Consider the following 27,172-nt stretch of genomic DNA (forward strand, 5'->3'; position numbering starts at 1 on the left):
TCCTCCTTGGAGTCCGCGGCACCACACTCTCTGCCTCCCAGGAGACCAAACTCCATGCCGCCTCTCCAGTTCTCTGAGTCTGCACCCGGGTCTGCTCTCCCAACGCGTGGCTGGTGCCCCCAACCTCGGCCCTCCTGTCTGCTCCTGACGCGCCTCAGTTCCCCAGCCCTGGCTTCTAGACCACTGCAGCAGGGGTGTGGGAGGTGGATCGGGAAATGGAACATCCCGAAGGTGAGGTCAGGCTAGATGAATTAAGGAAACTCTGTAAAGGGACCACCCTACCCACCAGCGCAGCCGACGGGGAGAAGGAAGGGGCCTTGTGGTAGAGGAGCAAGTGAGGAGGCGCTGTCCCGCCGTCCGGCCACCTGGGTCAGTTTTTAAATTCATAAGCGCTTCTATAATGTCAGTGGGACACACCACAACCCCAGGCCAAAGTCTCAGCGCATTTTCGGGTGAATTCTGAGCGAGGTGAAAGAGGCCTTGGGTTCCCGGAGTCGCTGGAGTACGCGCGTCGGGCCCCGCCCAGTTATTTCGCTGCAAGAGGGAAAAGGCACCTGCGTGGACACGGCTAAGTAGACTCGGAGGCCGGAGATCTATCCTGACCGGTCCTCGAAGTTCCTACCGCGGACGAACTTTGCTCTTCGGCCATCCCGCGTCGCAACTGGGGAAAAGCAACGAGACCTGCTGCGCAGGCTGAGAGCCTGAAGGTAGCCAAACGCCGCAATGCTCCGCGCTCCCCGCGGGGTCGGGCGACTCAGACAGGGACCGGAAAAGAACCACGCAGAAGAAAGCCCTATTTCTTGTCGTCTGTTCCTGTGCAGCCTTGCAGTCTTGCAGCTTCGCCGCCCCCGCATCGCTCGCTCTCGAGACCCTGTGAACACTTTGAAAAACAAGACAGTCGGGGGGAAGCAACGGGCTAAGTGGTCCTATTTGGGGCACTAAAAGGAAGCTGGCCAGAGGTGGCGGGTTCATGTGTCCCCCGACACCCAGGCCGCGTCGGGGGCCTCGAGCCCTTGCAGCCTTCTCCCGCGGCGTCGGGAGGTCCTCCCAGAACTGGGCCAGAGCGCAGAGAACGCAGAGACGGGCCCATGGGTTTTAGGTCACCTCCCTCGCAGTGGACGCGGGCAGAGCAATGCCAAGAGACGTGGAGGGACAGAGAAGGGAGGATGAGTTGGACTGAAAGAAACAAGAATGAAGTCGGGCAGCTGGGATCTGAGAAATGGGAAATCCATGGCCCTTGCCCGGGACCACAGGCGGTGCCGACGTGGTCTCTCCTAGTTCCGAAATTGCCCAGGCCCGCCTCCCTGCCCTCTGCAAGCAGCGAGAATGACTTCCACATCGCTTAATTTTAATTTCTTTATTAAACTTTTCACCTATGCTCTTCTAAAGGACAGATGATAGCGTCAGATGGTAAAAATGTTTTCCGCGCCTTGTCTTGCTGTACGGAAACCGCCGGCCTGGAAGGACATGCCGAGTTCTTGTTTTGCCGAGAGCAAAACTGTAGGCTCCCATTTCCTTCTCCCAGTCCGTGCGTTTCCTTGCAGAGCCCCAGAGAGTCTGATTCACTGAAAAAGCATCACTTGCTGAACTGAACCTTTTTGCCCGCTCACGGAAAGAGTGGAGCTTTTTTCTTTTGTCTAAGAGTGTTTGCTTTTTTTTTCTTTCACTCGGCACCACAGTTTTTCTAAATCACTGGGAATGTGAGTCGCCGCTAACAGCAGGAGACCTTTGGCGGCACCCGGCTGTGGGGCGCGCTCACAGCGGGGAGCCCACCCTGATTTGTCTAGGGGATCGGGCACTGAAATTGGGAGAGGTTGCAGTCAAGACAGGCTGGGTTTCAGGGAAAGGGCACAGAGATCCAGCGCACCAGGCGACCCTCTTGATCTGTTTCCTAGCAGCCAGCGGCGCACCTCGCCAGCCTCAGCGGGACCTTCGCTTTGCCACCAAAATCCCCCCCGGCCTCGGCCACAGCTCCGGGCGTCAGTGGAGCGAGCGTCGTGGCAGCTGCAGGCGGGTCACCACACTTCCCGCCACACCCGTTAGAGCTTGGCTCCCAGCTTGGGCCGCTGGGAGCGCGACCCTTCCCGTGGCAGCGGCTGCAGCGGTGCAGGGTAGAAAGCCCACGCGGACCGCGGGTTGGAGATTCCGGCGATTGGTGCGTGGAGGTTGGTGTGTGGAATGTTAAAGGCGGGGATCGCCCTCAGGGCATCATCCTTCACCAAGTCGCATAAATCCAGCAACTGCAAAACACGACACAATGGGACAGGTCAGATGTTGGCATACTTACAAGCCATTAGTGCCAGCGGCTTTCCGCCCACCCCCAAGCACCCGCACACACAGCGGCCCCGGAAACTAGTTTCCCTTTGGATTCTTCTGTGGAAACTGTTGGCCATGAATAACCCTCGGAAGCCTTTTTTATTTTAGACATTCCAAACTCTGACACCTAGCCTAGTGGAAACCCAGGCTTTTTCCGTAAGGTGGTGGGCGTGGACGTGGGGGCGGCTTTGCCCCCAAATTAGCCGGGAACTCGGGACCAAGGTCTGAGAATTTATTAATGTTCCCTCCTTGGTCCTTCCCTCCCTAGTCCTTCCTTCCGCTCCTCTTTCTTTTCCTCCTCTGCCGTCCCCACCTCTCCACCTCTGGAGTGCCTGGGGTGCCACCCTCTGGCGCACAGAGGCAACTGAACAGGAAGAGTCTCAGAACAGGTGAACCAACCAGTAGAGACCTGCTCCAGTCTCCCCAGACTAGCGCCTTCGGACCTGGCTGGCAGTAGGCCATGATTCTTGAAATTCAGTACAGTGAGACGGCGGACCAATGCTAGCCATCTTCCACCTGGCTGCTGCGGAAAATCCATCTGCTGTTAACGCCAATGCCAAGGAACGCTGCGGATGCCCTTGGTTGTTCTGGCAGCCACTGGAAGGCAGGGATAAGACATTCCTGGCGGATAGGAGAGGGAGATGTAAGCTAGTGTTTTGGAAGCTGCACTGGTGTATTTTTATTTCATTTTCCATGGCTTAGGTGCCAGTGTATTTTTTTTTTTCAGGAAAAATAGAAAGCTACCAAAATAATAAGATTGTTTTTCTAGAACTACACAAGGGCAGAGGGACGGCTTTCCTTTCTTCTAATCTACTACACATTGTACTCCATTTTTCAAGTTTTCAGCCAGTGGTAAATTTGTTTCACTCCCCAAATCACAGTAAATCCCTAGGTTTTCATAGTTTATTTTTACAGGTTTAACAACATCACTTACACCAGCCCCGCCTTTGCCCTCACAGAGTGGTCATCTCTGAGCCGCACTGATGTTGTTAAGATCAGTTTCCTTTGCAGCAGTCCAAAATGCCATTTCAGGTTTTCAGAGCATTTCAGGTTTTCAGTGAGGTCCCAAGAAGGAAGGTGGTGGAAATAGGGGATGGGGGACATAGAGAAGGTAGGGATATGGTTGGGAAAGAGCATGAATTGTAATAGTCCAACAATACATCTTCCCTGAAAATGTGCTCTATTATTACATCAGTAATTTCTAATGAAAAACTTCATTCTTCACACACTGTGGTTAAGCATCATCAAATCAGTACTGAAAAGGCCTTTGATCATATTTGCAAGATGCACTAAAATGAACTTTCACTGACCAAGATTTCAAAGTTTGTAATTAATACTCTTGACAAATCCCTGACTAATCTGTCAATTCTCAATGTCTTTAACCACACAGTTCAAAACCATGAGGTGGCGTACACAGCCCCTAAAGTTTCCACATATTGTCATATGATTATTCAAGATAATTTTCCCTTTGGGCTTGCATTATGAAACTCAACCAACTTTGGTAATATATTCACCGGTGGGGGAAATACAATGATTTGAATGAGTGTAAAATAGAGTATGGGTTTTGTCTATCTAGTGCCAAATACAGAACTTAGGGCCAGAGGTAGGAATTAAAGGCGGCAGATTTCAATGTAAAGAAAACTTTTAAAACATAAACTTAAAAAGGAACCCAATGGCTGGTGAAAAGGAGGGTTTCTTGACTCATAAGTGTTCAGGGAGTGTCCTCTCCAATGGCACCCTAGAGAGGAACAATGAACTGGCTGTGAAGAAGAGTTGACTGCCAAGATTCTTTCTAAATTTAAAGTTCTGGGGCAGTCTAAAATACTTTAGCCTTCTCCATTCTTCATAGACTGCAACAGAAACCCCAGAATGATTATTGGCTCGATGGATGGATCCAGCATCATTCCTGTTAGTTATTGTTTGATTCTGATTCCAGATACCCACCAACCTCTGTTCCTGGCTGTCAAGATGATAATAATAATTACCATCCTTTCACTCACAAAGTGTGTGCTGGATTCCTACCCAGTGTAAGGCACAATTCTGGACTTTAGAGGTTTAATGGTACACACTGCAGGAACAGGTCTCACATCGTGAAGCTGTTGAGGTATTTAAAAAACTTTAAAAAATATATGATCTCTTTAATACAAAATAAACTTGAGTAGATAATATAGCATTGATTATTACACAGTTACAGTATTTTTATTACCAGGGAGTATTTTTATATGGGGCTAAGCAGTGTATTTTATGTGAAAAATCCTTTACCCTCATTTGAAATGTCTCTTCATTAGCCCCTTTCTTGTCTGGCTACCTTGGTAGTCTTTTTCTCCATCCCTTTAATCTTGGTTGAGTTATGACTTGCTTTGCCAATAGAATATGGGGAACATGTCACTGTGTGATTTCCAGAGCTTAGGCCTTAAGAAGCTTTGAACCCCCCATTATCACTCTCCTATAACCCTAAGAATACCTGCTGTGCAGAAGCCCAGTCTAGCCTGCTGGAGGACAAAAGGCCATGTAGAGATGGACCAAGGTGCCTTGGCCAACAGCCAGCACCCACTGCCAGATATGGGAGAGAGGCCATCTTGGACATCCTAGTGCTGTAGAACTCAGATGACTGCAGCCACAGGAGTGATCCCAGGTAAGACTAGCCAAAGAACTGTCCAGGCTGCCTGCCCACAGAATTAGTATCCGTCATCATCACTGGTTAATGCACAGAGATAGAAACTTTTAACCTGACTAAGCAAAACAACAAATAAACTTGCTATAAGACATCAATTCCACCTCCTTTCCAAAAAGAATCTCTATGCAGCCAACTCTTTACTTTCTAAGGGATTGTTAGATATTGGCGAGCCATTAATGTAATTTCCTGTCTGTTATTTTTCAGTTGACTTCATTTTAGGTTAACTAGATGTTGAGCTAGAAACTTTACAGGAAGGGGAACCTTAATTAATCAAAAAACATCTTTTAATCTAAAAGATGTGATTGAGGGAATAAGATTAAAGTTGTTGGTAAAATGAGGTTCTGTGCTACTTGTGGCTGTCATTTATCACCTTTGCTTCTGCTGTGACACAAAACTGGCATTCTGGCAGGTGCCTCTGGCCACCTTTATTCCATGCTTGTCCCATCCAACCCTAGTCCCCAATCAACAATTCATAGTTTGTTACTCCAGCCTTTGCCAAGGATCCATCTCTGCTATGCAGTATCTGTGCTTTCCACATTCTATCCTGGAGGGCCAGGCAGGTAAAGGCAATGAGGTACAGAAGGGGGCTACTTAGCTGTCTTTGACTTGTCAGTCTGCTGTATCTCCAGCATCTTTATAACAGTGTTATGTAGCAACATATGGCAGTTTAGATATATAACCAAGGTCTTCTGTGTTCTGCCCCATGCTGACATTTCCTGGACACCTACTGTGTGCCAGATTACAGAGGAGGGCTTTATGTTCACTGTCTTATTCAGTACTCATAATAGCTCTATCAGGTATCAACCCATTTTACAGATGAGAAAACCAAGGCTTAAATTGTCACATACCATGTAACTGATGCAACTAGACTTTTAATCCAGGGCTTTTTTTTTTTTTCTAAAGCCTTGTCTACCCTTTTGCCTCCATCTTTTCCCCCATTGCCTCACTGCTTCCAGTTGCTGGAGGATATGGGGTGCTGCACTGAGGAAATGCCTCCACTACTGTGGCAGACGTGTGATCCTTGATGTTCTTCCTCAGCCAGAATCTGTATTGTGTGTGTGCCTAGTGTGGAGAACTTGGATCTGCCCAGCCACTCTGGCTCAGATTCTCTGAGAGGACCAGGGCAGTAATGGGGCCCAGGAGCACTCTATGATGTTGCCACCAGAGGAAGGTGCCAAGGATATCGGCTTCAGAGCCAGCTACCGTGTGAAAAGGCCAGCTTGATGACCTGGAAAGACCTTTTCCTGCAGAAGGACAAGGCTTCAACTCTGTTCTGCAGATTCTCCTTCAGTAAATTGGGAGTGCTCTTCCACACTGGTCAATAGGCCCTCCCTGCTCCTTTGGATCACCACCTTAAGTCAAACACAATTCAAGTGCCTTCAAAAGAGCAGCACATGGACTGGCAAATCGTGACTGGTGAAAATGGGGACAATCAAGTAGTTAACCTGCACCTATTCTCACTTTTTGCAGACTTCCAAACTCACTGAATGCACAGAGGCCTTGGCCTGACTTATCTCCTCCTCACTCGCTTATCCTGAAGAATTGCTTTCCCTTTAGACAAACATTCTGTAAAGGATAAGATGGTAGGTCTGTGGCAGCTAGTTTCTCGTCTTAGTCCTTATGCCTGACTAAGCAGTCAATGAGAGAAAAATAAACCTGAAACACTCACACAAGGCATAATCTCACAGCGTGTGCTGTGATTCTACTTCTCTCAATTTACCCAACAACTACTAGAAAGGGGAACTCCATTCCTGTTTTCATTGCCCACTGGCTGGCTCCTCCAGGGAGAGTCAGACTTTAGCTTGCTGGGTCTCCTGGTCCTGGGAACGCATACATTCTCATTGGTTTTCTCTGCAACCAAGTTTCATTAGCATAAAATGACATTCTACGGGTGTATTAAATAATCAGGACTCCAGCTTAATATTTTCTCTGAATCAATTTAAATTATAGTTTATGTTGATTTGTTCTTCAGTTGATAAACAATATTTAGCATAATCTGAAATATTAGAATAGAGAAATTGCCTTTCTTACCAAGCAACAACAAAATCACTTTTGTTTAGCCTCACTAAATAATTAAACTTGAAGAAAATTTACCTTTAAAATGTCCTTTCTATTGCAATTTTCTTCAACTAAAGAGTACACAATTTGGCTGTTTACTAAGTATTATTGACAATGTCCACTTCGGTAGAGAAAAAGGGCTTTGAACTCTGACATTACCACTTCCAAGCCATACTACCTTCCTTATCTCTAAGATGGAAGGATTTAGTGAACTTGGCACAGGTTGATTATTTATAAATATTATTGTTATTATCATGGATTCTCTAGTTAGTAATAAATACAATTTCTTTCTAACTCTGGCATTTCCATGACAAAGTTTGCTTAATCATCATTACCTAAAACAAGAATGCTGAGACAGAGGCATCAGCATTAACCACTTAATAAGAACTTCTGACATTTATTCATACTGCTACTGATTCATAAGAAGAAAAGTTTAAAAAGAAGACAAATGCATATACCTTTCCCTTTAGAATACAGGAAACCATATAAAAGTTTTGGCAATGGAATTAAAGTAACCACAATGCTGCTCGTCGTAGCATTTTCTACGACAAAGGCATTTACATGAAACAAGAAAGAATATTCAATTAGGTAGTTATAATAAAGCTGGAGTATTAGCTGCACACTTCTCATATAAAAAATATGGCATCACAGTGGCTCATGCCTGTAATTTCAGCATTTTGGGAGGCCGAGGCGGGTGGATTGCTTGCGCTCAGGAGTTCAAGACAAGTCTGGGCAACGTGATGAAACCCCATCTCTACAAAAAATACAAAAATTAGCCGGGAGTGGTGGCTCATGCCTATAGTCCCAGCTACTCGGGAGGCTGAAGCAGGAGGATTGCTTGAGCCCAGGAGGTGGAGGTTGCAGTAAGCCAAGATCATGCCACTGCACTCCAACCTGGGTGACAGAGTGAGATCCTGTCTCAGAAAAACAAACAAACAAACAAAAAATCTTAATCAACTCATAGTTTAGTCTTGTAAGTACAGACCCAAAGAAATGTAAACACACCCAAGAAGGAATAATCTTCAGTCAAAAATTTTCAAGAGGCAAAATTCCCACAAACTGCCAAAACTAAAAATACAATAAGCGTCTAAAGTTATTATGGAGAAATTCTGTGTAAGTGGGTCCTGGAATATTCAACTTCATTGTCCCAAATGATCTGAAAAGCAACTGGGAGGGCTCGTAGTTAAAATGTAGATAGATTCAAGAGAATTTTGTTCCATGGTTACAAACTGAAGAATCTGAACAAAGTAAAAATCAGATGTTTTATGGGGCTACTGAAAAACACTATACATAAGAAAGTAACATTAATGAAGTGATTTCAGAGAGATGACCTCTTTCTCGGTAAGCCAACATCCACAAAAGCTTCCACACATGGGGTAGGTGCCTGTTTTGGGGACAGGTGGACAGAAGAATGGGCCTAACAGACATGGAGACACTTTGAAGGGATGAGAAAAATGGCCAGATGGACTGGAATTGGGAAGAACTTCTAGCAGAAAAACAAACACTTGGCCTAGCGATTCTTTACCCTCAACCCAGAATTTTGCTAGGAAAGCAGCAGTTCATGGAAGCTGAAAAGCAGAGGAAATTTGCATGGTCCCATGCATCCCTGTGGTGCGTAGACTTCAGAGCTGCGCTGGAGTTCAACCCAAAGGTGAATCAAAGATATCTGAAACTGTAGTTCACCATTTTCACAGCTCAAACTCTGAAAGAATAAAAAGGGTAGTGTGGTGGGGTGGGTGGACTAAGCACAGTGAACTCAGTCTAAGTAAAGCAGCTTCTGCTCAACCTGACTCTAGGAAGAATCTTAATGACCAGTCCCTGACCCTAACCACCAGACAAAAGAAAGGAAAATAAACAAAAGAAAGTAAAATCTGTTATAGACAATGTTTGAAGTACAATAATAAGTTATTAGGCTTGCAAAGAAGCAGGAAAATGTGACCCTAAATCTAAAGAAAGCACAATCAGTGAAAGCAGACTTAGAGATGACCAGTTACTGGAATTAATGGACAAAGATTTAAAAACAACTGTTATAAATGTGTTCAAGAATTTACAAGGAGAAGGCCAGGCATGGTGGCTCATGCTTGTAATTCCAGCACTTTGGGAAGCTGAGGCAGGTGGATTGCTTGAAGCCAGGAGTTCGAGACCAGCCTGGCCAACATAGTGAAACCCTGTCTCTACTAAAAACACATAAATTAGCCAGGCATGGTGGTGCCTGTCTGTAATCCCAGCTACTTGGGAGGCTGAGATACAAGAATTGCTTGAACCTGGGAGGCAGAAGTTGCAGTGAGCCAAGATCATGCCACTGGACTCCACCCTGTGTGAAAGAGCGAGACTCTGTCTCAAAAAGAAAAAGAAAAATTAGAAGGAGAAAAATGGATATAATTGTTTAACATGGGATATTTTATGAGATAAATGTAACTCCTAAGAAAGAATGAAAGGAAAATTCTAGATCTGAAAAATGGGATAATTGAGATAAAAATTCACTGATGAGTTTAACAGCAGAGTGAGTATTGAGGAACAAAAATCAATAATCTTGAAAACAGATTTATGGAAACTATTCCAAATGAGGCAAAGAGAAAAAAACTGAACATGTCATCAGTACCGTGTGGGAATATATTGGCAATCTAACATACATGCCATTGGAATCTCAGAAGTCAGAAAGAACGAGACATAAAATACTTGAAGATGTAATGGTTGAAATGTTTCTAAATTTTATATAATAAAACATCTTCCACAAAAATATTCCTGACAATGTTATTCACAACATCAGTCCATAAACACCTTAAATGTCCATTAACAGGAGAATAAACATTGTTTTCAATACAAACTGTGTTAATGAAAAAAAAGAGAAGTGAGTCTTAAGTCTTCAGTTATTTTTTCTTCCCACAGATGAGTGTAAGTAACACTGCACCTTAATACCTATGGAATGATGTAGCTGAGGTCAGCTGGAGGTAGCAAGGCCAGTTCCTGGAGACTCTGATTAGGTGAGTTCTAGAGAAATGAGCATTTGGGATGAGAGAGGGGCTGGGCCTATACAATGAAATACTGCTCAGCAAAAATAAATAAATTAAGAAAGGAATGAATCATCGAATATCTCAGAAACATTATACTGAGCAAAAGAAACATACATCTATCTGCTTATCTGCTTCCATTCCTATGAAGCCCTGGAGCAGGCAAACTGAGCTCTTATAATAAAGTTAGAAACTCAGGGGTCAGGGTGAGGAATTGATGGAAAAGTGTCTGAGATAAATTTATTGAGTGATGGACACTTTCTTTAACATGATTGAGATCTACATTATACAGCCTGCTATTTGTCAAAACTCGCTGAATTGCACCATTAAGATTTGTGCACTTCAGCCAGGTGCGGTGGCTTACGCCTGTAATCCCAGCACTTTGGGAAGCCAAGGTGGGCAGTATCACCTGAGGTTAGGAGTTCGAGACCAGCCTGGCCAATATGGAGAAACCCCATCTCTACTAAAATTCAAAATTTAGCCAGGCGTGGTGGCACATGCCTGTAATCCCCACTACTTGGGAGGGTGAGGCAGGAGAATCGCTTGAACCTGGGAGGCAGAGGTTGACGTGAGCCGAGATCATGCCATTGCACTCCAGCCCGGGCAGCAAGAGTGAAACTCCGTCTCAAAAAAAAAAAAAAAAAAGATTTGTACACTTCAATGTATATAAATAGACCTCTATTTTTAAAATTAAAAGAAAAATAACGGGAAACAAAGCAATTTGGGGGGAACCAACATGAGATTGCCAACTTTTCTCTTTTGTCAAGTAAGGATAACAAAAAATAACTGTCTGTGATTATTATTTTATTTAAAGGGTAACTTTCAGCACCTAAAAGATAGGGAGAATATAATAATATAATCTCTTAATGAAAACTTATCTTGCATTATGAAAAACTCGATACATTTTATTTTCCTAATTTTGCCATAGAAAGGTCAACTCTTTCCCTAGGAAAATTCCTGGCTTAGACTTATTCAAGATTGAATAGTTCTCAAGCCAGCAAAGATTAGAAAGGGTTCTCTGCGTGAAGTCAAGTAAGTATTGCTGCTGGAAGAAACAGTTAAAGGCAGACTTCTTATCATGAGGACAGAGGGATTGAGGTGGTTCTAGTGAAATGGGGCTCAAAAAATGGAAGTTCCACGGAGAACACTGATCTGGGGCCAAATGAACTCAGAAAGCTCTCCAGTCCTTTCAGATACTATTTTCTGTTCTCAAAAACTGTAGTCAAAGGCCAGGCATGGTGGCTCACACCTGTAATCCTAGCACTTTGGGAGGCCAAGGCGGGCGGATCACATGAGGTCAGGAGTTCGAGACCAGCCTGAACAACATGAAGAAACCCTGTCTCTACTAAAAATACAAAATTAGCTGGGCATGGAGGCACATGCCCGTAATCCCAGCTACTTGGGAGGCTGAGGCAGGAGAATCGCTTGAATCTGGGAGATGGAGGTTGTGATAAGCCGATATGATGCCATTGCACTCCAGCCTGGGCAACAAGAGCAAAAACTCCATCTCAAACAACAACAACAACAACAACAACTGTAGTCAAAGTCACTTCTAAGAAGATGGATATATTTTTCCCTATTTCTCCTACTAAGTACAACTGAATCCTTGGATATTATATATAAAGCAAATCTTAGAAGATTCTGAAGGGTGAAGAGAAATCAGGCTATCTAGGAAGCATAGGATTCAAGGAATGACACGGTGGTGAATTCCTTGCATTTTCTTTTTGCCTCATATATCCCACACCAGAGCTAAAAAAAGCTGGCAACCTGGAACCACCAACAGATGTACACAAAAATCCTAACAAAAGCCTAGTTTGAACAAACTGTGCATTCCATGCCCCCCACCCCTGCTATGGCTCTAAAGGCTAAATGGGGGAGCTTACTCTTACAGCCACAACACGCTGTAGTGAGGTGCCCACGATGGTGTCAGTGTAGACCACATGGGGAGCTGGTACCTCCACCTCAACCTGGCATAGAGAGGCGTCCTTCCCTTTACCAGATGGGGTGCTGTCACAGAAGGCCTAGTGGGAATCAAGACTTTGTCATCACATGGCGGTAACAAAGTCACTGCCAGTGTCAGTAAAGGCCCCTTAGGGAACAGTAATGTGGCTTTCCTGCTCTTCCCATCAGTGAGATGTCTGTGGAGGCCTAGTTAGTAACTAAAACTCCCACTTCCACCCAGAAGTAAGAAGGAGTCCCCAGCCCTTTGGATGTCAATAGAGACTAAGTAAAGAACCTAGACTACTATCCCTACAAGGCAGTAATGAGGCGATGCACCCCCTTTTCCCCACTGGAACAGTGTTAGAGGAAACCAGCTAAAACAGAAGATTTAAGTAAGATCTCGAGTTTCATAATTTAATATCTAAAATGTTCATGTTTCAATAAAAAGTCACTCCATATCAAGAACCAGGAAGATGTCAAACTGGGTGAAAAAAGACAATCAATAGATGTCAATGCCAACATGACAGAGATGGTGGGATTATCTGACAAAGTTTTTAAAGCAGTCATTATAAAACTGATTCAGTGAGCAATTATAAACACACTTGAAATCAATGAAAAAAAATAAAGTTTCAGCAAAGAAACAGAAAATCTTAGCAATGGAAAAGGAAATACAAAGGAGTCCAAATAGAAATTTTAGAACTGAAAACTACAATGACCCAAATTAAAAACTCAGTGGATGGTTTTGACAGCAAAATGGAGGGGACAGTGGAAAGAACTGGTGAACTGAAAGATGGCACAATAAAATTACTGAATCTCAATAATAGACATAAAATGGACTGAAAATATAATGAACAGAGCATCAGGAACCTGTGTAATTATTTTTAAAAAATCATTTAACCTAAGTGTCATCAGTGTTCTGAAAAGAGAAGAGGAAGTGGACTGGGCAGAAAAGTATTTGAAACAATGGCTGAAAACTCCCCAAATTTGGCAAAAGAGATAAATCAACAAATTCAAGAAGCTGAGCCCACCTCAAACAGCATCAATCCAAATAAATTTATTCAAAGGCACATCGTAAATAGTTTTTAATCTTAAAAGCAGAGAAAGAGAAATAACATTTTACTTACAAGGGAGAAAAGAACAATTGGCAGCAGATTTTCATTAGAAACCATGGAAGCCAGAAATGTGTTCAGGTGCTAAAAGAAAAGAATTGTCAACACAGAATCTTTTATCCAGTGAAATACTGTCCCTATTTGCAGATTACATGTTTGTCTATATGGCAAATTCCAAGGAATCTATAAGAACTTCCAGATTTAACAAGTTGAGCAAGATGACAGGATAAAAGATCAACATATAAAAATAGTTTTATTTCCACATAATAGTAATGGATATGCAGACACTAAAATTAAATATGCAATACCATTTACAATCATAGATGAAATCCAACAAAACATGTATAAGACTAGGACTTGTGTGCTGAACACAGTAAAATGCTGATGAAATAAATCAGTGTAGATCTATGTAAGTAGAGAGACATACCATATTCACAGACTGGAAGATTCAGCATAGTAAGATGTAATTTCTCCTCAAATTAACTTACAAGTTTAATGCAATACCTATCAAAATCCCAGAAAGATTTGTCATAAATATAGGCAAGATCACCCTAAAATTTCTATAAAAAGATGAATTAGAATAGCTAAAGTGATTTTGTAAAATAATAGAGGTGGAATCAAACTACCATATTTCAAGACTTATGTAACTATAGTAATTAAGACTATGTGGTATTGGTGAAGGGATAGACACATAGATATATAGATAAAGTAGAAAAATGCAGAAATAGAACCATACAAATATGATCAATTAATTTTTAAAGGTGTTAAAGCAATTTAACATGGGAAATATAGCCTTTTCAACTACTAGTATTGGAGCAATTGGACATTGGTACACCGAAAAACCAACAAGCAAAAAGGAATCTCAACCTGTTTCCTACCTTATATAAAAAGTAACTAAAAATGGACCATGGCTCAATGAAAAATGTAAAAGTATAAAACTTTTAGATAAAGCCCACAGTATAATATCTTCAGGATCTAGGAATAGGTGAAAAGTTTTTAGACTCGACGGTAAAAGTACATTACAGTCCATAAAAGGAAAAATTAATAAATTAGACTTGATTAAGTTAAAAACTTTTACTCTATTAAAGACCATATTAAAAGAATAAGAAGGCAAGCTATAAATTAGGAGAAAATATTTGCAAGCTGCATATCTGACAAAGGATTAGTATCTAGAACATATAAACAGTTTTTAAAAAGTAACAGTCCAATTAGAAATGGGCAAATGAAGTGAACAAACTTTTCAACAAAGAGAACATACAGATGGCAAATAAGCATATGAAAAGATACTCAGGCCGGGCGCGGTGGCTCAAGCCTGTAATCCCAACACTTTGGGAAGCCGAGACTGGCGGATCACGAGGTCAGGAGATCGAGACCATCCTGGCTAACACGGTGAAACCCCGTCTCTACTAAAAAATACAAAAAACTAGCCGGGCGAGGTGGCGGGCGCCTGTAGTCCCAACTACTCGGGAGGCTGAGGTAGGAGAATGGCGTGAACCCAGGAGGCGGAGCTTGCAGTGAGCTGAGATCCAGCCACAGCACTCCAGCCTGAGTGACAGAGCGAGACTCCAAAAAAAAAAAAAAAGAAAAGATACTCAACATCATTAGCCATTAAGTAAATGCAAACCAAAGCTACAATGAAATATACTACATACATATCAGAATGGCTAATATAGAAAGTAATGACAATACCAAATGCTAGTGTGGATGTGAAGAGACTGGATCACTTGTACACTGATGGTGGGAATGTAAAATGTTAACAGCCACTCTAAAAAATGTTTGGCAATTTCTTAAAAATGTCAACATGCACCTACCATGCAACGCAGCAATGGAACCCCTGAACATCTGCTACAGAGAAATTAAAACCTGTATTCACACAAAATCCTGTATGGGAAAACGAAATTTGTTTTATTTATTCTATTCCTAAATGTCAGAAACTAAAAACAATCCACATATCCTTCAATGTGTGACTGGTTCAACAGACAGCAGTCCATCTGTAGTGTGGAATACTACTTAGAAATAAAAAGGACGAGATCATTGATATGTGCGACAACCTGGATGAATCTTCAGAAAATTATGCTGGATGAAAAAAGCCAATTCCAAAGGTTGCATATTGCGTGATTTCATTTATACAACAATCCTGAAATGACGAAATTATAAAAATGGAGAACAGCTTAGTAGTCACTTGAGGTTAAAGAGAGGGTAAAGGAAGGGAAGAGGGTGTGGCTATAAGAGCCACAAGTGGTGATAAAAATGCTCTATATCTTCACTGTATCAATGTCATTGTATAAAATCCTGGGTGTGAGATTGTACATAGTTGTACATAGTTGTACAAGATGTTGCCAATGGGGGAAACTAAGTAAAGGGACATGAAATCTCTGCACTATTGCATGTGAATTTATGGTTCTCTCAAAAAAGACCCTCATTAAAAAACAACCAAAACAATCACAGAATAACTTTCAAGTTAGGTTTTAACAAAAATGTTTTATATAAGCAGCAGGAGATTATTTTTTCTATTTCCTTTTATGCTTTTTAGGTGAAGCATAATAGGTATATAGCAGCTTGCTAAATTATCACAAGATGAACTCACCCATGGAAGTGTTATGCAGATTAAATAGAACACCTGTATCCCCAAAGTCCCGAAAAAATCATACACTTGTACTGGACATTTTTACTTATGTTGTCTCAGCAATAGCCAATTAGGTTAACAGACTCAATGCCTAGTGGTTCAAGGCCACAATCTGTGATGTGAATGACTAGCTGTCCAGGAAAGGAAGATGCAAAGAGTCCTTAATTTCCTTCCATAGACGTATCAGCTCTCACAAGTTAAGTCCTGTCCCTTCTCTGTGTCTTAACATGCGATCACCCCAAGTGCTTTTTTTTTTTTTTTTTTTTTTTCTCAGACAGAGTCTAGCTCTGTCGCCCAGGCTGGAATGTAGTGGCATGATCTTCGTTCACTGCAACCCCCATTTCCCGGGTTCAAGCGATTCTCATGCCTCAGCCTCCCTAGTAGCTGGGATTACAGGTGCATGCCACCACGCCTGGCTAATTTTTCATGTTTTTCTTTAGTAGAGATGGGTTTCACTATGTTGGTCAGGCTGGTCTTGAACTCCTGGCCTCAAGTGATCCGCCCGCCTCAGCCTCCCAAAGGGCTGGGATTACAGGCATGAGCCACAGCGCTCAGCCCCTGCGTGCTATCTTTTAATGGTTACTAAGTACCAAACACTTTGAGTCCCCCAGAGAAGGGAAGAGAAGTGAAATGGAACAGGCCACAGCAATGGCTCGTCTGCAAAATAAAAGGGAAAAGGTAACTTACCATCAGAAAAAGCAACTACAAACACATTTTACACTATAAAAGTTACTGATTTCCAGCTAGAATACTAATTTATACAAAAATAGATATAGTAGGGGTCATTTCTGTTTCAAGTTCAGTAATTTATTTAAATTCCCTGGAATCATAGTAAAATCCACTATTCTTAACTGCACTACTGGAGTCTGATTGGACTCAGATGAGTCTCATCTCCTGAGAGGTCCTTTTTTTGTGCAACGTGGCTCTTCCTAGGTGCAAGTTTCACCAATCAGAAATTCTCACTGTGCATCCTGGACTGAGGGTATGAACCCAAAGACTCATGGAGAAGGGCACCCAATTTTCCAGCGCTTTAAGCATCTCCCCAAGGAGACCAGGATAATGCAGCTGCCAGAGAAACTCAGAGGCTGGAGCTCAGCAAAACAATTTGCCCTCTCTTGTGCTTATTAGTTACCCTTGAATGAAGAAAATAGAATGATCCCAGCTCAGTCTCCGGATACACAAAGCTGTACTGTGAGGCATAGCAAGAGGGTTGACCAGGTGGCTGCCATGAGGAAACTGGGATTGCAGCGGGGTGACCTCAGGGTTCCTTTTACTGGCCAAACTGAAGAAACCAAATCCCATTTAGATTTTCTTAACCTGACTTGAATGGCCTGTATTTATAGGTTCAACAGTGTATTTTATACCACTGAGGAGCATGCAAGGTCAGGAGTAGAGGGAAAGGGGAAGGAAAAAGAGATTTTCCCATCTCTCAGTAGGACACTGTTTGTACTAATATTTTCCCTATTTCCCTATTTTAGAGTCTTTTGCACTGGGAGGAGAAGGTGGAGCAGGAGACACCTACATTCTACTTGGTCCGTGCTGTCTCCAAGAGGTGAACCAGGAGTCCTACAGATGTGAAGCTAGGTTAAAACCACTTCTGGGGATGCTTTCAAATCAAAGAGGATTTAAAAATTTGACTCCCAGTTGCATTTCCGGTGTGACCACTCCATTTCAATGTCATTTCAATAACATCCTCAACTCACTGACCACAGCCAGGGAGGGGCTGTCCCTTCCCACCCTGGCAGAGTAGGTCCCTTTGCTTATACCTCACACCAGCTTCAGTCAGGATGACACAGCTAGGGGTTCTCACTGCCTTGAAGCCAATTCAGATGGGCCTTACTGGGTGGGGTGGGTGGGGTGAATGGGGTGGAAGTGAGGGAAATAGAGGTTTTTTTTCCCTCAAATTCATTACAGAGAAAAGCAAAAGTCTACGGGTAGGAGGTGACTGACCAAGAAACCCCATCTCTCTTCCCCACTCCAGTGAATGCTTTCAATATGCTGTGCCTAAACCTTAGTTCATGATACATTCAGTTCTAGCGTCTGAACATGTCTCTTGATCCAGGTGGTCTGGGGAATGAGAAATAGAAGGATGGGAAAGCTGAGTGTTCATTAAAAGAAACATTCACTGTGGCATAGAAAACAACCAACACCACATTTGTAGGAAGTTCAGGGCACATGTACTGTTTTCTAAGCCCAGCGGGTATGGGTGTGGGGTATTTGTTTTTCTTGAAGTTCAGATCTGAGAAGGGCTAATATCCCAGCACCACCTTTCCAGCTTAGAACTCTCTCCTAATTTTTTTTCTGTGTTCTTTAATCCCAAGCTTTTGTGACACTAAGCAGTGACTGTATTTATACTTTATGCTTAGATTAAAAGAGTAAACGAGTGTAATCCATCTTCTATATTCAAAGGAGCCAAGCAGCATCCTGGCTTTGGGGCCTGGTGTCTACCACACTTCTGCACATTCTTACTCCAAGCCACGTCTCCTGAGAATAAAGCAAGATGCCACTGGCAATGTCTACTCAGAACTACTTGAATGACTCATCAATCAACGGGCTTGAATGCTCTTCTTCCTCTATGATTCAACCGTTTGACTGACTGAACTGAAACTAAAACCCAAGCCCTAGTGGTCATTTTAGACTTGAGCAGATACAGTCAGAATCTCAATCACATGTCATTAACAGGCCCTCCCTGGCTCCTGAGCAGCAATCCCTGACTCAGGGAGAAAACGAATGCCTCCTTTCAGTAGGGCAGATGAAGGCTGCTGACTGCTGCAACTGCTCCTGTGTCCACTTAAGAGCAAGGGTGCAAACAGGATTTTACAAACAGGATTGTGCTTGTGCTGGTGAATCTGGGCTTCACCTAGCACATCAGGGAAACACCAAAATGAAAACAGCCTTAGAGGCATGGGAGAAAGCCTCAGGTGCACTAAGGTGCCAACAGAAGCAATGCATCTCCGAGTTGACAGTCATGACTCAAATAGAACATTAAGGCAACGTTTGGGTGAAAGTAGCAGCTATGGGTGTAAATATGATCAAATATGGGGGAGGTGTCCAGATTTCTTGGACATGGTTACAATCAGTATTTATTTTCTCTCTTAGTGAATGAGTTTTTGCTTTTCCAACACTGCTAATTTTACAGGCAATTCACCACGGCCCCTGGGAGGTGGAGTGGCCTTCCTCCCTGCTGTGCGTGAGTTACACAGCCCGCCTCACTTCCCCGCAGGTCCTTCATCACCTGCATGCTCACATGATTCCATTATTTGAGCTCATGGCAGGAAATAGAACCTGATTCAACATTTTGCTAAGTATTATTTTCACCACACTGAATAGGGTCCTTTTTTGATCTGCAACCCACAGCTGGGCTGTGGTTCTCTCAACACACATAGACTGAAAAGCTTCCTCCTGCATTGATTTGTCAGCGTGGGCTGACCACATGTTCACAAGTACTTGTTCTTTTCCATACGTCCCAATGCAGGCAGGCACTGGCAGAGCAGGACAGCTGTGCCCAGGAGTTCAGGGAGCAAAATAAGGCTACCGTAACTTCAGTCAATTTCAAGGGATGGTGTAAAGATAAAGTAAGAGATTAATAGGCAAATAGTCATTTGCATCAAAATTCTCCACTTTAAGAAGCTGAGATCTTTGCTTTATTTTATTTTTTAAAAAGCAAAATGAAGTCGGTTTTAATGGAGATACACAATTGTTAACTGTTGGGTCATTTGGAAAGGCTTTCTTTCTTAAAATGAGCCTCAGCTGATAGCTACTCACTAATGCTGATAATTATCTGAAGCAAAATAAATACAAATGTCTGGGTTAATGAAGACTGAAACAGGATAATGCCTGGACACTAAATTTTCCAAGAACAAAGAACACAATTGTTCTCTACATACCCCTGCAAAAGTGCTTAATGGCCAGGACACAGGAATCTTGTGTATTTAGAGACCTTGTTAGGATGGAGCCCCGGGGCACCACCACTGGCCTTCGAGCCAAGGTCTCACAGAAAGGGCAGCAAGGGGGAGCAGCTCATCCTCCTCCCCAGCCCAGGAGACACTAGGACAGCAGTGGAGTGGAGTCTGAAACCTGCCATAGAAGCCCCAGCTTACTATTTGCTCACTAAGCAGCAAGTCAACCTCAGTTTCCCAGTGCCTACAGGGGAGTAACAGCTGTTCACACTAAAGGGTGCTTGTGAGGATGATATGAGAATGAATATGGACCTGCTCTGACAACACTGAAGTTCCAGACAAAAGAACGGGCGCTAGTTATCTAATTTGAAGGACTGGGGGGGATTGGAATTTTAAAAATAAACCTCAACCCAACTTCTTCTCTTGTGGGGCCTCAGGTGAACAACTGGGCACTTGGGCTACCTTCTGAATATGTGGATGGATTTTGCCGCTTTGGGGAAGCGTGTGAACTCCTCAGGGTGTCTAGTGCCCTATAGTGTGCCAAGGGAACAAGCAGGACTACAAATGGGTGGTGCCTGGAGCTTAACCCACCTCCATTTGGGATTCGGAGTTCTGGTTTCTGTGTTCAGCTAGACTCTTGGACAGTCATTTCAGTCATTTAATGTCTCCCTTTCTTAGTTTTACTCATTTGTTGAATGGGGATTATATTAGCCTTACTTTCTTTGAAGATCTTAATGAGAATGAAATAATTTTTAAGTATATATATATATGCATTTCTAATTTCCATTAGACTGGAGCGTCAGTGTAAGTCCTGGATGTTTTGGAAAGTTTTATTTATTTAGAAACAGTTTGGGCTGATTGCCATCTCCCTATGCTAACTTTTTGCTGTTTTTAGTAAACTTTTTATTTTGGAATACTTTCAGATTTACAGAAAAGTTTCAAAGATAACAAGATTTCTCATATGCCCTTCACCCAGTTTCCCCATAACTAGGGCTCATTGTAAAAACTAGGAAACCAATATTAATGCATTACTAATAACTAAACTATAGACTTTATTCAGATTTTTCCAGTTTTTCTACTCATATTCTTCTGTCCTGGGATTCAATGCAGGATACTGCATTGTATTTAGTCATCATGTCTGCTGAGTCTCTTCTGCACCGTGATGGCTTCAGTCTTTTCTCGTCTTTCATGCATCGTCAGTTTTGATGGGTACTAGGCTAGGCAGGTATTATGGACAAGCTTGGCAAATCCACAGCCAGTGGGCTGCATGAGACCCAGGATGGCTTTGAATGTGGCCCAATACAAATTCATAAACTTTTTTTAACAAACATTATGGGATGTGGGATGTTTGTGTGTGTGGTTTTTTTGTTTGTTTATTTGTTTGTTTTTAGCTCATCAGCTGTTATTAGTGTTAGTGTATTTTATGTGTGGCCCAAGACAACTCTTCTTCTTCCAATGTGGCCAGGGAAGTCAAAAGATTGGACTGAATCGTAGACCATTCCTCCATTTGGTTTTGTCTGATGTGTTTTCTCATGATTAGACTTGGGTTATGGGTTTCAGGGAAGAGGGAAGTGTTCTTTTCATCGTATCACAACACAGAGTACATGCTATCAGCCTGATGTATCACTGGTGATATGTACCTTAATCATTTGATATGAATCTTAATCACTTGGTTAGGATCTACCAGGTTTCTCTATTGTAAAATAAGTATTTCTCTTTTCCATGATCTATTCTTTAAAATAAAAGCAAGTTGCTAAAGTCCAACACACACTAAAGAGAAGGGAAATTAAGCTTTACCTCCTGGAGGGAGGAATAGCTACAAATATTATTTGAGATTCTTCCGCAAGAAAGACTTATCTTTCCCCCATTTATGTATTTGTTTAATCATTTATTCATATCATTATGGACTTGGGCTTAATTACTATATACTTGGAGTTATAACCCAATATTACATTATTTTTGTTGCTCAAATCGTTCCAGCCTTGGCCGCTGGGAAGGAGCTCTTTCAGTTGGCACCTTCCTGTGTGCCTGGAACATACTGCCATCATCGCAGGCTTTTGTTTGTTTGTTTTTCAAGCACTTTCTTACTTTCTGACACCAGAACATGCTCCAGGCTCATCTTGTGTATTCACTGGCCAGCCCAAAAATCAGCCATTTCTCCAAGGGCCCTGGTTCCTTTTATTGGAGGATGGTGCTAGAAACCAAGAACTGGGTGCTAAATGTGGTTGTTGTTCTGACGGTGATTTTTATCCAGATAAAATAAATGAAAACGTTTGCAGTCAGAGAGATAGGAGTTTTTACTAGCTGTGTTACTTTGAGTGAATTACTTGGCCACTTTGGGCCTCAGTTTTCTCATCTATGTGTAAGAGTAATGAAAATTTTTCACCAAGCTGTTGTGGGGTCATATAGAGTAACATTAAAGGAACTTTCTATTTCTGAGAACAGGGGGCTAGATTTTTTTTTCCAACTTTTCTGCAGAAAACAACCAAAATATTTGGAGAAAATAAATACAGGAAACATCTTCAAAGCATCAATGATCTGACAAAACAATAAAGCCAAAATTTATGGGAAAATGGGAACCCAGAGAAATAAACAAGTCAGAAAATTGTGTTTTCCCTGAAGGTGTTTGCCATTTCCAGAAAATCTGAATTTTCACTTTGACAGCTTGATGGTGGTCAGGGAGGGGATGGAAGGTAATAATAGTAAAAAATCAGGGTCAGCACTAAGAAAGAAATTTAACAGCAGACTCTCACCATGATAAGCTGGGATGTCAAAGAGCTATATCTCCAGGGAGAGGGTAAAAAAATTGCTACCCTTATTTTGAGTATCTGAGTCTTCCAGAAAACCTCAAGCCTTGAATTTGGTTTAAGGTGGGTGTCAAACTGAGAGTGTTTTCAGAGGTCTTTCAAAGGAAAATTACCTTCGACTGGGACTTCATGTACATCTTACACATTATTTCTCAAAACAAATGACCAACACACAATAAAAGATAACCAGACACATAGAAGAAACAAGAGACCAAAAGAAATAGACTTGTAAAGATTTTAAGGTATTGGAATTATTAGCTACAGATTATAAAACAGCTAAGTTTCAACGTATAAAAAATAAAATACAATATTGAATATATCTCTGGGGAACAGGAAATGAAAAAGTGACATGTATGACATAAAAAATTTCTTTTTTCCTGTAATCCCAGCACTTTGGGAGGTGAGGGGGGCAGATCACGAGGTCAGGAGTTCAAGACCAGCCTGGCCAACATGATGAAACCCCATCTCGGCTAAAAATACAAAAATTAGCTGGGCATGGTGGCATGTGCCTATAATCCCAGCTACTCGGGAGGCTGAAGCAGGAGAATGGCTTGAACGGGGACCTGGGAGGCAGAGGTTGCTGTGAGCTAAGATCAGGCCACTGCACTCCAGCCTGGGCTACAGAGCAAGACTCTGTCTCAAAATAATAATAATAAAATAATAATAATTTTAAAAATAAAAATTCTAACAATTGGAATTAAAAACTAGGGGGATGAGGTAACCAGAATGTTAAATGCATCTGAAGAAAGAATCAGTAACTGTGGAGAGCTATCATGTGAAAACACCTGGACCCATGTCAGTAATACCAGTCAGCCCAGTCTCTGCTAATCTTCGTTGCAAGCACACTCTCTTTGCAAGCACACTTTCATTTAGCACTTTCAATTGACCAAGGGTCCCAAATATTTTTTGTGAAGAATGGCTGCAAATCATTTCTCTAAAGCCTTGAGATCCCTGCAAAGAGTTATGGTGGCAGTGGGAAAGGAAGGATTTGTGCCAGCTCCACTATCCCCTCTCCTTTGGGGACACCAGCAAATGGGATGAGTGCTCAGGGTTGGCAGCTCAGAGATGTGACATAGAAGGCTTTGAGATGTCCTACAGCCCTACAGATAAAGCTTGTTCCAAAGTGGCTCCTGCCTGCTTATCTCCCAGGTTGTTAAGAGGATCCAGTAAGTGAGAAGTGTGGAAAGCATCTGGCACTGTAAGAATACAAAAGCAGGCCAGGTGTGGTGGATCACGACTGTAATCCCAGCACTTTGGGAGGCCAAGACTGGTGGATCACTTGAGTCCAGGAGTTGAAAACCAGCCTGGCCAACATGGTGAAACCCCATCTCTACTAAGAATACAAAAATTAGCCAGGCATGGTAGTGGGTGCCTGTAATCCCAGCTACTCAGGAAGCTGAGACAAGAGAATCACTTGAGCCTGGGAGGCCGAGGTTGCACTGAGCTCAGATCATGCCACTGCACTCCAGCCTGGGTGACAGAGCAAGACTCCATCTCAAAAAAAAAAAAAAAAAAAAAAAGCACTTCAATGTTTTATATGAAAGTTCATTTCCTTCACTAAATATTCCTTTGATATATTGTATATTGTTTATCTAATTCTGTGTCACTGAAATACCTGGTGGCACAGATTTAAAATCTTCCCTTATGTAGTTTTTTTGTTGTTTTTTTTTTCTAATTAAAAAGTATTCTTCCATCTTCCCAAAGTGGGCACTCTCTTTGTGGGAAATAGTCTTCAAAGATAGCTGCCATCAATTTTTTCCTTCCCAGCATGTACATGTACTCCTCACATCAAGCGGTAAAGTCTCTCCTCCAGCTCTGAATCTGCTGGCACTGTGACTTCCCCTGACTGATAGAATTCAGTGGAAGTAACACTGTTAGTTCTTGGCCTATCCTTGAAGAAGACTGGCATCTTCTACTTTCTCCTTCCTGGAAGCCATCAAATAAAACATTCGACTACCCTGAAACTACCCCACTGTGAATAGGCCCAAACTAGGATACATGGAAGGAGACAATTGCCCATCTATTCCTGTCATCCTAGCTGAGGTGCCAGCCATAAGACTGAAGAAGTCATTTTGAACCCCTAACACCAGCAGCCACCACATGGAGCAGAAGAACTGTCTGTTAATAGCTGAACTCTGTCTAGAGTGCAAAATCATGAGAAATGATGTTGTGGCTTGAATGTGTCCCCCAAAGTTTATGTGTTGAAAATTTAATCCCCAATGCAACAGTGATGAGAGATACGACATTTAGAAGGTGAACAGGCCATAAGGGCTCTGCCCTCATGAATGGATTAATGCTGTTATCTCAGGAGTGTTTCCTAATAAAATGATAAGTTCAACCCCTCCCTTCCTTCTCTCTTGTTTTCACCCTCTCTTGCTCTTCCCTTCCATGGGATGGTGCTACACGTAGGCCCTTGCCAGATGTGGTCCCCTCGACCTTGGACTTTCCATCTTCCAGCACTGTAAGCAATGCATGTCTTTTCCTTATAAATTACCCAGTCTATGGTATTCTGTTACAGCAGCAAAAAATGGACCAAGACAAATAATACATGGTGGTTGTTTTAAGTCATAAGTTTGGAGTCATTTGTTATATAGAAATACATTATTGTAGCATCATTACATATACTTTTCTCTGTTTTCCTGAAAAGGAAAAAGGTTCTTCCAGGTTCTCCAGGGTCCACTGTAGTCTGGTTCCTGAAGACTTCTCCAGGTTTTCCTTTAGACAGGTAAAGTCTGTATTATTTATTAATATATCTAAGTACTCCATTTCTATGATCTTCCTCCCTTTATCAACCCTGTCTGAAGTTTCAACTGCATTTTCCCCTCTCAATTGGGCCACCACCTCTTAATTTTCTATTCTTCAAGGTCTAGCATAAGAATGGCAGTTATTCCTAAGACATCTGTTCTGTCAACTCTGAATTTATTCTTATGGCCAAGTTCATTCAAAAACCTCCATGCCCCTGTGAGAGTATTTGTGTGTGTGTGTGTGTGTGTGTGTGTGTTTTGCTGTTGTTGTTGTTTTGTTTTGTTTTGAGATAGAGTCTCACTCTGTAGCCCAAACTGCAGTGCAGTGGCGCGATCTCTGCTCACTGCAACCTCCAACTCCAGGGCTCAAGCGATTCTCGTGCCTTAGCCTCCCGAGTAGCTGGGACTACAGGCACATGCCACCATGCCCAGCTAACTTTTTTGTATTTTGGTAGAGACAGGGTTTCACCATGTTACCCAAGGTGGTGGTGAACTCCTGAGCTCAGGAGATCTGCTTGCCTCAGCCTCCCAAAGTGCTGGGATTACAGGCATGAGCCACCACACCTGGCCAGTATTTATGTTTCTAAAGTTGGTTTTGTGTCCTTGGATATGAGCTCCCTTTATGTGGAGACTGAGTCTTATACCGATTTGTGTTTCAGCATCTCTCCTGCAGAAAGGATGTAATCAGAAATGTGTTTTACTGATGAATATGCTGTTTCACATTCTTTTTCTTTGCAGTAGCATTTTAGTGGTGAATACTGGCCTCACCTTCTTTTTCAATGCTCCATAGCTATTGTATTGAATTCCCCATGGCTACCACTGACATAAAAATACCCCGGGTCTTTCTTCTTAATATGAACAATGTATTAATAGGCTTTGATAAGAAGTAGAAAAGAAATCATTAATACTTTTTTTTGCCACGACAAGGAAAACACTTTGACACCTTCCTCTCTTTTTCCATTTAGAAAGCTCATGTACAATGAGTCATTCCCTTGTCACCTAAACTCTGAAGTGTAATACGATCATGATAGGTAGTGAAAACATACATGTGAAGTCCCACAGGCATAAAAATCCATGAGTGGAAACCGACAGAAGATTGGCAGGACTGTTTTCTAAGAAAGCAAAGAGACCAGGCTGATGTACAAAGTGTTTTTCTGTACCCCAGGGACCTTACCTGATTCCTGATCCTCGTGCTGGCCATGGGAGTCAAGTATTTATGTTCTAAATACCAGGCCTGCTCCTGAAACACCAACTTGGTTCCATACAACAGACAAAACTAAGGAGTGGGGGAAAACAAAAGAAATGGACAAATAGCAATATATTAGAAAACATAAAATCTAAGGAGGTGAAAGAGAAATAACATAATATTACATTTCATAAAATCATAAAAGTTAATACTTTCCTAATGTAAAATGGCCATGTTTTGGATGTGCAGTATAGGTTTCATTTTTTTAAAAAAGTTCTATGAAAAATTTAAAGCATATACAAAAGTAGAACAAATAGTATAATGAACTCCCATGTATCCTTCCCCAAAACTCAAGAAATTTTAATTCACAACCAATCTTGTTTCATATATAACTTACCTGGTTCTCCTCTACCCCAAGTTATTTAGGAGCAAAGTCCATACAGCAAAGTCCACACGAAAGATACTCTAAAAGTACATCCTGAATAATAATATCTTGATATTTTCCATTGAGCATGATTTGGGTAAACTTTCACAAAAAAATAGCAATCCTCATTTACATTTTGTTTCAATATGTTTTTTCTTATTACGTTTCTGAAACCTACACACAGAGCTTCTGCATCACATCATGGGTACAAAGCAAAAATAAATGAGTTTCCCTGTAGGAAGAAGTCACTTTTTATTTAACTGTTTATTCACGTAACTCTTAATATGCAATAATTCCAAAATCACACAAAAATAGAGAGCATAGTATGGGCCTCATGTCTCCATCACCCATATCCACTCACCACAAATCTTGTT

The 27,172-nt window shown here is 42.1% G+C and overlaps 1 protein-coding gene and 1 long non-coding RNA gene across 2 annotated transcripts in view; one reads left to right on the forward strand and one right to left on the reverse strand.

Moving 5' to 3' along the window:
• Positions 1-1,952: 1,952 nt before the first annotated feature.
• Positions 1,953-27,172, reverse strand: part of ACOXL (acyl-CoA oxidase-like) — a 341,854-nt gene continuing 316,634 nt past the window's right edge. Inside the window, 2 exon segments of the mRNA XM_011953095.1 lie at positions 1,953-2,240; positions 26,363-26,464. Of these exon segments, the coding sequence (XP_011808485.1) occupies positions 2,040-2,240; positions 26,363-26,464 (303 nt within the window). The 3' untranslated portion in view covers positions 1,953-2,039.
• On the forward strand, positions 4,254-20,970 carry LOC105519656. The gene is made up of 4 exons (XR_001003011.1): positions 4,254-4,321; positions 4,792-4,951; positions 17,217-17,393; positions 18,148-20,970. It is a non-coding gene; the product is annotated as an uncharacterized LOC105519656 (long non-coding RNA).

This window comes from Colobus angolensis, unplaced genomic scaffold, assembly GCF_000951035.1.
Source record: "Colobus angolensis palliatus isolate OR3802 unplaced genomic scaffold, Cang.pa_1.0 Scaffold356, whole genome shotgun sequence".
NCBI classification, from domain to species: Eukaryota; Metazoa; Chordata; class Mammalia; order Primates; family Cercopithecidae; genus Colobus; species Colobus angolensis.